General features: G+C 43.0%; 2 protein-coding genes across 2 annotated transcripts; both read left to right on the top strand.

Moving 5' to 3' along the window:
- Window positions 1-501: 501 nt before the first annotated feature.
- slc30a5 (solute carrier family 30 member 5) lies at window positions 502-6,592 on the top strand. The gene is made up of 16 exons (XM_035772385.2): window positions 502-921; window positions 1,268-1,390; window positions 1,486-1,552; window positions 1,663-1,748; window positions 1,871-1,958; window positions 2,082-2,169; window positions 2,285-2,361; window positions 2,497-2,667; window positions 2,836-3,130; window positions 3,283-3,491; window positions 3,666-3,823; window positions 5,002-5,131; window positions 5,297-5,555; window positions 5,729-5,955; window positions 6,099-6,227; window positions 6,328-6,592. Exons 1-16 carry the CDS (start codon window positions 851-853, stop codon window positions 6,496-6,498), a joined length of 2,349 nt encoding a protein of 782 aa, XP_035628278.1. The 5' UTR covers window positions 502-850; the 3' UTR covers window positions 6,499-6,592.
- A 788-nt stretch (window positions 6,593-7,380) lies between these two features.
- LOC118385328 (G2/mitotic-specific cyclin-B1-like) lies at window positions 7,381-10,719 on the top strand. Its single transcript, XM_035772386.2, has 9 exons — window positions 7,381-7,538; window positions 7,794-7,928; window positions 8,020-8,127; window positions 8,270-8,452; window positions 8,549-8,707; window positions 9,354-9,590; window positions 9,831-9,971; window positions 10,109-10,219; window positions 10,349-10,719. The coding sequence occupies exons 1-9, from the start codon at window positions 7,518-7,520 to the stop codon at window positions 10,451-10,453; spliced, it is 1,200 nt and encodes a 399-aa protein (XP_035628279.1). The 5' UTR covers window positions 7,381-7,517; the 3' UTR covers window positions 10,454-10,719.
- Window positions 10,720-12,115: the final 1,396 nt, after the last annotated feature.

Below are 12,115 nucleotides of genomic sequence, written 5' to 3'. Positions count from 1 at the left end.
TGTTTACAAATAGCTGCATACATAAAGCATAGATAAGAGCATGACAGCTTGTGCTGCCTTCATATGTGGTTTGTTTAAATGTAAATGTAAATGTTTACTAAATAAGTATATTGGAATTATGTATTCATAAAACTATTTGTAAGAGCAGTAATCAATGTATATGTGTAGGTACCCTACAGCAGTATAAAATATGTAATCCAAAGTCTAAATATAAAACTTTTTGGGGAAAGGCTAAAACGTCACTTTGGCTGCACAAAGCAGAACTGATGGGAACTCGGACCTGGGAACTTTAGTACGTTCAAAACCACTGAGAACTCGGAAAAAAACAAACTCCGACTGAGAAAAATCGATTTGAACGGTCATCCAAATCGGAATTCAACTCGGGAACTCGGGCCTATGCCTAGAGCTCCGACTTTCCGACCTGAGGTTCACTAACGTCATGATTTGACCTCGTATTTTTCCGAATTCCAAGTTGTTTTGAACGCGGCATTAGGTTCGAGAATTTGTGACGTGGAAACGTTTACAGTATCCGGAAGTGTGGCCGCGACCATCTGGGATGGTATTCTTTCCTTTGGAAGCAATTTTACAAATAGTTTATGATACCATATTCTTAATTATGCCGGATATTTGAACGAACATGGTCTGCATCTGTATTGTAAGAGGGAGGTCTTGCTAACTAGCTAGCTACGATGTCGTGTTGAATTATATGATAAGCTAGCCGGCAAGCTGGCTAACAACAGCTACTATAGTAATCTCTTTGACACAACTTTACAAGGCCAACGTTCGCTAGCAACCACCAGCCTTGTCGCATGGATCATTACATTTGTTGAATTTCAGCCTAGCTATACAAATGGATGACAAATACAGCAGCAATGTACTTTCCAGTGGACAGCTTGGCAGGGTTGAAGTACCGAATGCCAGGTAAGCCCTCTAGTTTTCTAGTAATGTTCAATTGTTGTGGTTAGGCAGCTTAGGTTAGCTGTAGCTGAGGAATGCTCAAGATAGTACAGAGTTGAGCGTTCCTCAGCTAGGTCAGTTGCTGTCTTCGCTGACTAACTATATATCCTGTGACGATTGTACCAGATTAGTTGATGAATTCAGAGTATTTGCATGTATGTTCTGTTCAGTGCTAGCCTACGGTAGAAGTGAGGCTATTGTTTACATCATGGCTGTGTTTATGTCACAGATTGTCATCACTAGTCTTCCCGAGCTTGGTGGGCAAGATCATGTTCTGAGATTGCATTTGACTTGTTATTCTCTCTTTCAGGCTAACCAGGTACATAGTGTTACTGCTTGTGTCCAAGGTGTTGAAGGCACTTGGGATCTTTGAATCATATGACCTCCTCAAAGTTGTCCATATTGTTCAGTTCATCTTCATACTAAAATTGGGGTGAGTAGCTCCTGGTTACCCTTTTCTCCTCCAATTAAAATATGAGTTTATTCTGTTATGTATGGAAAATACATCTGTCTTTTGTTCCTGTGTAGGTGTGCAGTGATTTTGGTTTTCTTCCAAAAACCATTCTCTTCTGGGAAAGCAATTTCAAAGAGACAGGTATGTTTTTGCATTGCTTTCGGGTCTTACTCGGAGACACAAATCATGTGTCATAGACAGCATATGCACTACAGGAGTATTCACGTGACCCTCACCCATCTTTATTGCAGTGGATCAAGCTTCTCAAACATTCGGTCATCAGCTGCATCATTTCCCTCCTGGGTTTCTTTGGTCTCACTCTCTGTGGACCTTTAAGGTAAGATGTCATGTCATCCGTGTGACCGTCTGATTGAATGGAGGGTCTGGTTTCTTGATGTCATTACTTGTACGACCTCAGACACTCCTTGATAAGATCCTATTTTTTCCCTTCTTGCTCAGGACGTTGTTACTGTTTGAGCACAGCGATGTGGTGGTCATCGCACTCCTCAGTGTTCTATTCACAAGCTCAGGAGGTGGCCCCTCCAAGGTAAGCACACGTGTGCATCTGTTTTTTTTATGTTCTTTCTAAACAGTCTTATCAATCTTCATTTCAATGTCTTCCAAACCCCCGTGGATGTGGTGAATGACAACATGTCTGTTTGTGTTGTAGACCAGAGGTGCTGCTCTTTTCATTATCGCTGTCATCTGTCTCCTTCTCTTTGACAATGATGACCTCATGGCAAAGATGGCGGAACATCGTATCCTTTCTGAAATGCACGATAGAATAGAAGTACAAGTGCATTTTTTTTCTCTGAATGGGTGATCATAATGTCTAACCTCTATAGTCTTTCCCTTAATCATCTGCTCTTCTAGCTGAAGGACACCATGACAGTGCCCTCACTCATGCTCTCTATACTGCTATTGCATTCTTGGGGGTAGCAGATCACAAGGTAAGGAAATCAATCACATCACAAGTACAGTATTTGCTTGTCTAGTGGATGTAATCTTCCCTGTGTTTCGACTTAATCTTCTCTCCTTTCTCCAACCTTTTAGAAAAGTTAAGCCTCTAATGCTCTCTTTCTCAGGGTGGGGTTGTGTTGCTGGTGGTGTCTCTCTGCCTGAAGATTGGCTTCCACACAGCTTCCAGGAAGTTGTCTGTGGAGATCGGGGGAGCCAAACGCCTGTACGCCCTGGATAACCTGGTCTCCTCCATAGTCCTGCTGCCCTGGGTCATAGTGCTCTCAGCCACCACAGAGGTAAGAGATGGATAATATGGGAAAGCACAATTCTAAGACCTCTATAATGCATGTTTATCAGATTTCTTACAAATATTTTGTCTCAGTAAGGTTAAAAGCCCAAACAATTGGGTATTTGTTACTGCATAAAGAGTACAAAGTGCCTAAACTGTGATTCTAAATTTCCAGAGCAAAGTGGAGTCATGGTCGGCTCTTATCCTGCCATTTGGGATGATCATCTTCTCTGTGATGATCCTGGAGTTCTATGTAGAGTCCATCTGCATCACCAAGATGGAGGCTCCCAGGTGTGCCCGCTACGGCTCCATCTTTCTCTTCCTCAGTGGGCTGCTGCTGGCCAACTTCTGGACCCACCCGCTGACGGAACAGCTCCGGACCATGAGCAAGACCCCCCAGCAAGAGAGCACAGAGACGGAACATGTGCTCTCTGGGGGGGTGCTGGTCAGTGCAGTCTTCTTCATCATGGGTGAGTGAGAGTACCGGCAGTAGTAATGACTGACTTCATGGTGGCTAGACAGTTTTCGTCAGAGTAAGGACTGTGACATTAAGTAGTCTAACTTTCAGGTGGCATTCATTGAGCATGTCATATACCATAAATGCCCCTCTCACTGTTTTCAGCTGACAGCATCTTGTCATCACCATCGAAGAAGGGTCAGAAGGGGACCTTGGTGGGGTATTCCCCCGAGGGAACCCCTCTGTATAACTTCATGGGGGACGCCCTGCAGCACACGTCCCAGTCTCTGCCCCGCTTCATCAAAGACTCCCTCAAACAGATCCTGGAGGAGTATGATTCCAGACAGATCTTCTACTTCCTCTGTCTCAATCTGGTAAGTAGAACCTCAGGTGTGAGAATACATAGGACTGAATATCAGATGACTGGACTGGGTGATCTAGACTTGAGGATTTCAGTACCATGTCTTATCTACAGAGCTTTTTGTGGTGGCTAAAAATTAAGATTAGTTGACTAAATTGCTTGTTACTTCTTGTTTTCCACGTTCTAGGCTTTCACGTTTGTGGAGCTCTTCTACGGTGTGTGGACCAACAGCCTGGGCCTGATCTCTGATGGCTTCCACATGTTGTTTGACTGCTCTGCTCTAGTGCTGGGCCTCTTTGCAGCTCTCATGACACGCTGGAAAGCAACCAGGATATACTCTTATGGGTAAGCTCAGTAATGGAGATAAGCTGCTCTAAGAGGTATTGGATGTTGGGCTTGGCGACATGGCCAAAATCTCATCCCAATTTTATAAGTAATTTCGTATCCCGATAACAATACATATCACGATATAGCACATTTTCTGTAAATTCAATGAATAAATAGTTTATATGAAATGACTACATGGAAAGGCCTATTTCTTATTACATTTTGAGTTATACTCAATAAATAAAAGGTACTTACTCATATGATTATTTCTCCTTTTATTTAAAACCTTTGTGCACATTTCCAATTAAGAATGTAACCAAATTTATGAAACCTAAAAAGTTAAATAGAAAACACTTCAACTATAGTTGCAAACAAAATAAATATAGGCCTAAAAAAAAAAAAATATATATATATATGTATATATATATGTTTTGCATGTTATTTTGGCATTAATACTTGTCACTTATCAATTTGCATTTGGTACCTTGGGTCGAGTGTTAGCACCAACTCACAAAACCCCCATTTCTGGACTATGTAAATTGGGGCCATGTCTTTGCAGATGTAAGTTGTAATGGCAGCTGTTATCTCCTTCCATCTTTGTGATTCTTTGCCATATGGTGTGCCGCGGGCAAAAGCCTCTTCAACGTCTGAGTCGGGGGTTTGTTTTGAGCACTCGAATGTACTGTTTTGGGTTTCATCCTTAGACTCTCCATGCATCACAATATTCTTGCATAGGTGGTGAAAGAGGTTAGTGGTGTTTGAGCCTGTTGTCAGGACCGGCTTGCGGCATATTTTGCAGAGGACGGTTTTCTGGCCTGTGTCAGACTTTTGAGACTCAAACCACGTCCAAGCAACCGAAGTAGCCCCACTTTTAGATACGAGCTCCTCTTCGTGCTCTGTGTCACGTTCACTCTCCTCCATGTTTGTTTGTGTTGCAAATTTCCTTCCGCACGTGTGGAAGAATGCAAAGTGTCGTCCAATGGAACGAAAAATATTGCTGTAAAGAGTGTGATTTGCGACACAACGAAATAAACGATAGAGCATAATACGAAATTATATACGTTTTTCTATCGTCACACGATATATATCGTCATATCGCCCAGCCCTAATTGGACGTCTTCATTCTTCTCTGGAGCTAGTATTGTCAAGTTGAGAAATTCAAATGTGATTGATCAATGTTCTGTTTAAATTTGCAGATATGGCCGGGTTGAAATTCTCTCTGGATTCATCAATGGCTTGTTCCTCATGGTCATAGCTTTCTTTGTCTTTGTGGAGTCGGTCACCCGACTCGTAGACCCTCCCAACATTAACACAGACATGCTGACAGTAAGTTAACCATGTCTACAGCTTCTCATAATGCCTCTTTATGTTCATCATGTTAACATTTGTATCAAACATATTCAAGTTTCTCTGCCTAATAATATGTAGGTTGTCCAAAAGAGTTTAAACAAATGTTTGTCTGGTAAAAAACAGCATCTGTTTTTTCCCCAGCCTGTGTCAGTTGGAGGGCTCCTCGTCAACCTAGTGGGTATCTGTGCCTTCAGCCACGCCCACTCCCACGGTGCTGCTAAAAGCAACTGTTCATCACATGATCATGGCCACTCCCATGGGCATGGGCACAGCGAGCACGGGCACTCTCATGGGGGACATGGGCATGGTGGAAACGTGCATGGGCAGAGCAGCCATGGACACAGTCATGGAAGCAGCCATGGCCACTCCCATGGCGGGGGCATGAATGCCAATATGAGAGGTGAGTGATCCACATTATAAAAACTGTTCATAATTCCTTGTAGAGCTGAGCTGAAGAGAGGTGTTATGAATGCACGTCCAAATTAGGTGCTCATTTGCTCTTCATTGTTTTCAACTGTATGACGGACCACAGTCAGTGTTTAATCACGGCTTTAAATGCATATTTTTTCCCAGGTGTCTTTCTGCACGTGTTGGCTGACACCCTGGGCAGTGTTGGTGTGATCATCTCCACAATCCTCATTCGTCAGTTTGGCTGGTTGATCGCTGACCCCATCTGTTCCCTCTTCATCTCCACCCTCATCTTCCTCAGTGTCATCCCGCTGCTGACAGATGCAGCTGAGGTCCTCCTCTTGAGGACGCCTCCTGAACATGAGAAGGACCTCAACATCGCCCTGGAAAAGGTTGGATAGCAAAACCTCTACTTACATAGTAAAGTAAATTGAAAAATTGTAATTACATTAGATTTGTATTCAGTTGATTGATAGTGTTTGAAGAGCGGACCATACAATGAATAATCAGGTTGGGTATTTTTGTGCTCTTTCAGATTGAGAAAGTAGAAGGTGTGCTATCTTACCGCGACCCTCACTTTTGGAGACACTCAGCCAGTGTCATCGCAGGAACGATTCACCTGCAGCTGATGTCAGACGTTGTGGAGCAGAGGATCATACAGCAGGCGAGTGGAAAAAACAATTTCTTGATTATTTTTGGGGTTAAGTTAATTGTGTTTTTCATGAATAATACATCTCAAACCATTTTCATGTTGTTCTTTATAGGTGACTGCTATTCTGAAAGATGCCGGGGTGAATAATCTATCTGTCCAGGTGGAGAAGGAGGCCTATTTCCAGCACATGTCTGGCCTCACTACTGGATTCCATGATGTTCTGGCAATGACACAACAAATGGAGTCCATGAATTATCTGAAAGATGGAACATGTATCATGTAACTTATTCTGTGGTACCAAATAACATTTTTGATTTTTTTTGCATTTGTGTGTGTGTGCGTGGTTCATGTGAAATAAAAATGGAATATATAACTTTTATCTTAGTTGGACCACAACCACTGTCTTTATTATGTTCTTCTATTATTCTTTCTCCATTTTTTTTAGAAGAGTAATTATGCACTAGATATGTGGCTACTGCAGAGCCTGATGTGCCTCCAGAGCACATTTATGGGATCAGAGGTTAACACAATATAAGAAATGTGTGTTGTATGGTCATGATGTCCTGTTTCCTACATGACTAGCACAAATGCAGTAATAAGACCGTAAATAGTCAAATAACAGTGCACTACAAGTGTACACTTTATTACATGAAATGCAACTGTGATGGTGGAGTTATCAGAGAAAACAGAGCCAAAATCAAAGGTTTTTAAGAATCTTTGGGAAAATTAGCAGCTGATGGTGCTCCTAGGCACAGCAGGTGGCCGGCCTAGTGGTTAGAGAGTTTGGCCAGTACTGAAAGGTTGCTGGATCGAATCCCCGAGCCGACAAGATAGAAATGTTTTTGTCCTGCCCATGAACAAGGCAGTTAACCCACTGTTCCCCGGTAGGCCGTCATTTTAAATAAGAATTTGTTATTCTTCTGACTTGCCTAATAAAATAAATAAAAATATCTTTGCAAACATATAATTCATTACATAATAGAAAACATCAACAAACAAACAAAACAAGTTGATAAACCGTAATTAAGTACAATAAAGTGCCTTTGTTTTCAACTGAAACAAAACGTATTTTTCTTATTTTATAAGGAGGCGGAAGTCTTAAAAAAAAGAATCCTGTCGTCATTACTGGTTGTCCTAGGAACGCATTCTAAGTGGCTCCGTATCATCCAATCAGATCACAATTCATTTTGGAACGCAGCGAATGGGATTCGAGTAAGCCTGCATTTAAACCACGGTGATTCACTCTTTGGTATTGTACAGTGCAGTGTTTTCTGTCTTCACCAAATCAACTTATCTTTCGAAATGGCTCTCCCTATGACTAGAGTAAGTTTTATATTTTGCTGAATTTCTCTTTGTTGTAATGTCGTCGTGGCATTTGATTATTTTTTTCCCTTGTATGCATTAGTTTAGAATTGTTCTGGAGCTCAGATGGCGATAAGTGAAATCGCCTGGTGCAGCTGCAAAAATGTTTCCTTCTCGTGACATTCTTGCGTACTGTAGTCACTCAGTATTCGACATCCCTTGTTTTATTTGCCTATGTGAATACATCTCGCTACATGGTGTCTTTTATTGCTGCAGAGTCGCCTGGCTTCCTCAGAGAACCAAACTACTCTGCCGGGCAAGGCTGTTTTGGGAACTAAGCCTACACTGAGACCACGAGCAGCGCTCGGCGAAATCGGAAATGTTGGAGTGCCCAGACAGACTTTGAAAAAGGTGCGATTCCGGAAACGTTTTCTCTATGTATTGCTTACGATCTAGTTGCCATGTTTTTGTACTAAAGTACTGCGCTTCAATTATTCTACAGAATGCAAAGGCAGAAACTACTAAAGTGGTTGACAGGAAGACCAGCACGCGGGCTGAAAAAGCCCAGGTGGTTCAACCACCAAAAATAGTAGTTTTTGCCCCTGTTCAGGTGAGACTTCTGGAGTGATGGGCAATTTGTCTGCTTCATTTTTTTTGTTTGCCTTCAATCTGCTCAACTCTCCATTCACGTTTGGGACCTTGTTCACCACTATACCCCATATTGAATACAAACGTTGGTGTTTATCTGACAGGTTTTGCCTGAGCCAATGTCTCCCACACCAATGGAGACCTCTGGCTGTGCTCCCAACGAGCTGTGCCAGGCCTTCTCAGATGTCCTACTTAATATCAAGGATGTAGATGCTGACGACTATGACAACCCCATGCTCTGCAGTGACTATGTGAAGGACATCTACAAATATCTCCAGAAACTTGAGGTTGGTTTTGAAATTGAGTAACTATTGTCCATCAAATGCATTGTCTTACTGCATGTGCCTGTTGCCTACATGGCCCTCTGTCATCTCCCCTTGCAGATTGATCAGGCTGTCAAACCCAACTATCTGGAGGGACGGGAAATTACAGGCAACATGCGTGCTATCCTCATCGATTGGCTTGTCCAGGTCCAAATCAAGTTCCGCCTGCTGCAGGAGACCATGTTCATGACTGTGGGAATCATTGATCGCTTCCTTCAGGTAATAAGCCAGTGAGAACTTTCCCTTGACCAACTACATCCTGATCTGAAACTATTTGAAGTTTGGTGAAAATGTATTTTCACCCCGTTTTCTCTCCCTAATTTCGTGATATCCAATTGGTAGTAGTTAGTCTTGTCTCATCGCTGTAACTCCCGTATGTACTCGGGGAGAGCCGATGGTCTAGAGCCACGCGTCCTCCGAAACACAACCTAGCCGCACTGCTTCTTGACACAATGCCCATCCAACCTGGAAGCCATCTGCACCAATGTGTTGGAGGAATGACCTGGCTACTGTGTCACTGTGCCCGGCCTGCCACAGGAGTTGCTAGTGCGTGATGAGACAAGGCTATCACTGCCGGCCTAACCCGGACTACGCTGGGTCAATTGTGCACCGCCTCCCGGCTGTGACAGAGCCTGGATTCGAACCCAGAATCTCTAGTGGAAGTGCCTTAAACCACTGCCACTCGGGAGGCCACATGGTGGGATGTAGTAGACACTTCATTTAACCTGCTAGTAGGCTTATTTAATTTTTTGCCAATCCAGGATTTCAAGTTTGGGCAGAGCAACAAAATGGGTTGGACACAACCACAAATAATTTGCTCCCATTACTGTGTGTGGTCTCAATTGATTGACATCTCGTTCACCAGGATAACCCAGTGCCCAAAAAGCAGCTCCAGCTTGTTGGTGTGACAGCCATGTTCATTGCCTCCAAATATGAGGAGATGTACCCTCCGGAGATCGTAGACTTTGCCTTTGTTACCGACCAGGCCTACACCACTGCACAGATCAGGGACATGGAGATGAAGATCCTAAGGGTGCTGAAGTTCAGCTTTGGCCGCCCTCTCCCCCTCCAGTTCCTCAGAAGGGCCTCAAAGATTGGCGAGGTATGCCAACCTCCTTGAACACTGATACACTTCCATTTATATTGCTCAAACCCTGTTCCCAAAAAGCTACCTTCCTGTAGGTTTTTGCTCCAACCATAGGTGTAACTTTCTTAGTTTATCAACCAGCTAATTTGAATCTGGTACACTGGATTGGCCTTGGTGCAAAAAATCTATAGGACTGTAGCTCTTTGGCAGATGGACAGCCCTGGCCTATATTCACACCAATTAAAATCTCTCCAGGTGACTGCTGAGCACCACACCCTGGCAAAGTACTTTGTGGAGCTCACCATGGTGGACTACGAGATGGTGCACTTCCCTCCCTCCCAGGTGGCCAGTGCAGCCTTTGCCCTCACCCTGAAGGTCTTCAACTGCGGTGAATGGGTAAGATGTCATCAGTTTGTTTAGTTCTCTTCACTTTTCTGAATGGCATCTACCTTTTTTGTAAAATATTCTGACCAGTGAAACTAGGCCATTGTTTGCTATTGCTTAGTCTTACTTGCTCCGTGTCCTCACCCCAGAGCTCCACACTACAGCATTACATGAACTACACAGAAGACAGCCTGGTCCATGCCATGCAGCACATCGCTAAAAATGTTCTGAAGGTGAACGAGGGACAAACTAAGCATATGGTGAGTATCATACAAAGTACTGCCTCTTGCTTTGAATGCCACTTTGTTTGACTTTCCATGCACCAATGGTTAGTTCAAATTATTCTACCAAATGGCCCCTGTCCCCCTGATTTTAATTCTTTGTTTCAGACGGTTAAGAACAAGTACTCTAGTCAGAAGCAGATGAGAATTGCAACTATTTCACAACTAAAGTCTTCGCTGATCAAGGACCTTGCAAAACAACTCACCCTATGAGATGCCTGCTGGAGCTATGTGCTGCTTGTACTGTACAGAATATATGACTTATGTTTTTATTTTTTTAGTTAAGTCTTAACAACTGGGAGACATGTTAGTGTTGAAGTGTACAGCTTGTGTTCCAAAACCTGGGTGTTGGACTTCCTGGTAATTAAATGCATTGACCTAAAGTAGGTCATGTTCTGCCTGGCAATCAATGTAACTTGCATGTATGATCAAGACTGTATATTCATGTAATGCCAATAAACATTTTATAAACTTTTAAATCCTGTTTTTGTTTCATACTCTTATTTTATTTATTCTTATTGTAATACCTCATCTTGTCCACTAGAAGGAGCCATTGCTTTAGTTTCTGTCTTGGCAATTTCATGTGAAGTGCAGCTAGTTTCCTTTATTAGTGCTTGCATGCATGGCACATTTACAATTGTACAAGTGATGGCTAGAAAATGGCAATCTGCCGACGAGCATAAATTCTGGTCTTCATTTAACTGCTTGAGTTGATATTTTGACTGGCTCAAAGGGGAAATGGCAACTCTGAGCATGGCTGGTGTTCACATGCATTCAAGACACTCACGCTCTTACCATTTTTATTTTTCGGACAACATGGCTGGACTGACCCAGTTGCTCAGAGCTGCTCCTTTTCAAGGCCTCTCACTGCACTCTAAGGAGCATCTGCACAGACATTATTCAGGTCAGAGCCATTCTGCTGTTGGCTAGCCTCTGGTCCATCTCATTAAGTCCTCTGCTTTTGTAACCTACACCCTTTTTTGGGATCAGAACCCAAGGTAACAATGACCTGGTAATCTCATGTGTTGTCATACCAGCTGGGTGTGTTTTTACAGGGTAGAACTGGAGAAAATTGGTAAGTGCCTTGCTCAAGGGTACGTTGCCCATTTTAACCATGTCTGCTCAGGTATTCAAACCAACCTTTGCTTCCTGGCCCAACACTAACCAAACACTATCTGCCACCTGTAGTCTTAACTGTTCTTGACTCTTTATTCCTATAGGATGTAGATCTTTCCATTGATCTGTATCCTCTGCAATTACATTCATTTTGTTCAACCTTCAAAATAACATGTTTCCTACACTTCCAGTGAGGCTAACAGCCATTCTAATGAGTTTAGCCTACCCTCTGAACCCACATTCTGGTTTAGGAACAATGTCACCTTGCTTTATTTCAGGCACTGTAGTGAATATTTTTGCTCGGGGGCTCCATTGAAAGCAAAGCTGTTAGAATAAGACCTTGAGGATTATGAGGATCCCATTAAAGGAACAGGACTCCATCTGTCCTGGAGCAAGCAGCGTCAATTCATCACATCAAGCTAATGGACACAGCAGAGGCAAAAGTTATCACTTTTCGCCCATCCACAGCTGAGGGCCAAGGGAACATTGTTCCATGAGACCCCCAAGAGGATTCTCAGAGAGCTAATGCTGTTCACGGCCACCTGTCATCTCACAGAGTTCCCTCTGTATCCGTCATGATCACAGACCATCATTCACAGATCTGCTGACGGCTCTCAACCTGTTTGTTGGACAACAGCTTGGCGACATACTGTGATTAAACTGTCACCAAATGAGCAATATTACAAAGATACGTTTTTATTTGGCATTGAAAACTTGGTTTATTGTAGTTTGTTGTACAGTTCACATTGCCAGTTAACA

Source organism: Oncorhynchus keta, chromosome 6 (assembly GCF_023373465.1).
Source record: "Oncorhynchus keta strain PuntledgeMale-10-30-2019 chromosome 6, Oket_V2, whole genome shotgun sequence".
Taxonomy (NCBI): Eukaryota; Metazoa; Chordata; class Actinopteri; order Salmoniformes; family Salmonidae; genus Oncorhynchus; species Oncorhynchus keta.
The sequence above is the reverse complement of the archived record's forward strand: the minus strand, read 5'-3'. Positions and strand labels throughout refer to the sequence as shown.

What these genes read in the sequence shown, in the direction of transcription:
- slc30a5 (XM_035772385.2), top strand. Translation starts at nt 851, where the DNA reads ATGGATGACAAATACAGCAGCAATGTACTTTCCAGTGGACAGCTTGGC. An exon ending in ATCTTCATACTAAAATTGGG is followed by an intron (nt 1,391 to 1,485) that starts GTGAGTAGCTCC and finishes GTTCCTGTGTAG; the next exon opens with GTGTGCAGTGATTTTGGTTT. An exon ending in TGCTCTCAGCCACCACAGAG is followed by an intron (nt 2,668 to 2,835) that starts GTAAGAGATGGA and finishes CTAAATTTCCAG; the next exon opens with AGCAAAGTGGAGTCATGGTC.
- LOC118385328 (XM_035772386.2), top strand. Translation starts at nt 7,518, where the DNA reads ATGGCTCTCCCTATGACTAGA. An exon ending in GGGCCTCAAAGATTGGCGAG is followed by an intron (nt 9,591 to 9,830) that starts GTATGCCAACCT and finishes AAATCTCTCCAG; the next exon opens with GTGACTGCTGAGCACCACAC. An exon ending in AGGGACAAACTAAGCATATG is followed by an intron (nt 10,220 to 10,348) that starts GTGAGTATCATA and finishes TCTTTGTTTCAG; the next exon opens with ACGGTTAAGAACAAGTACTC.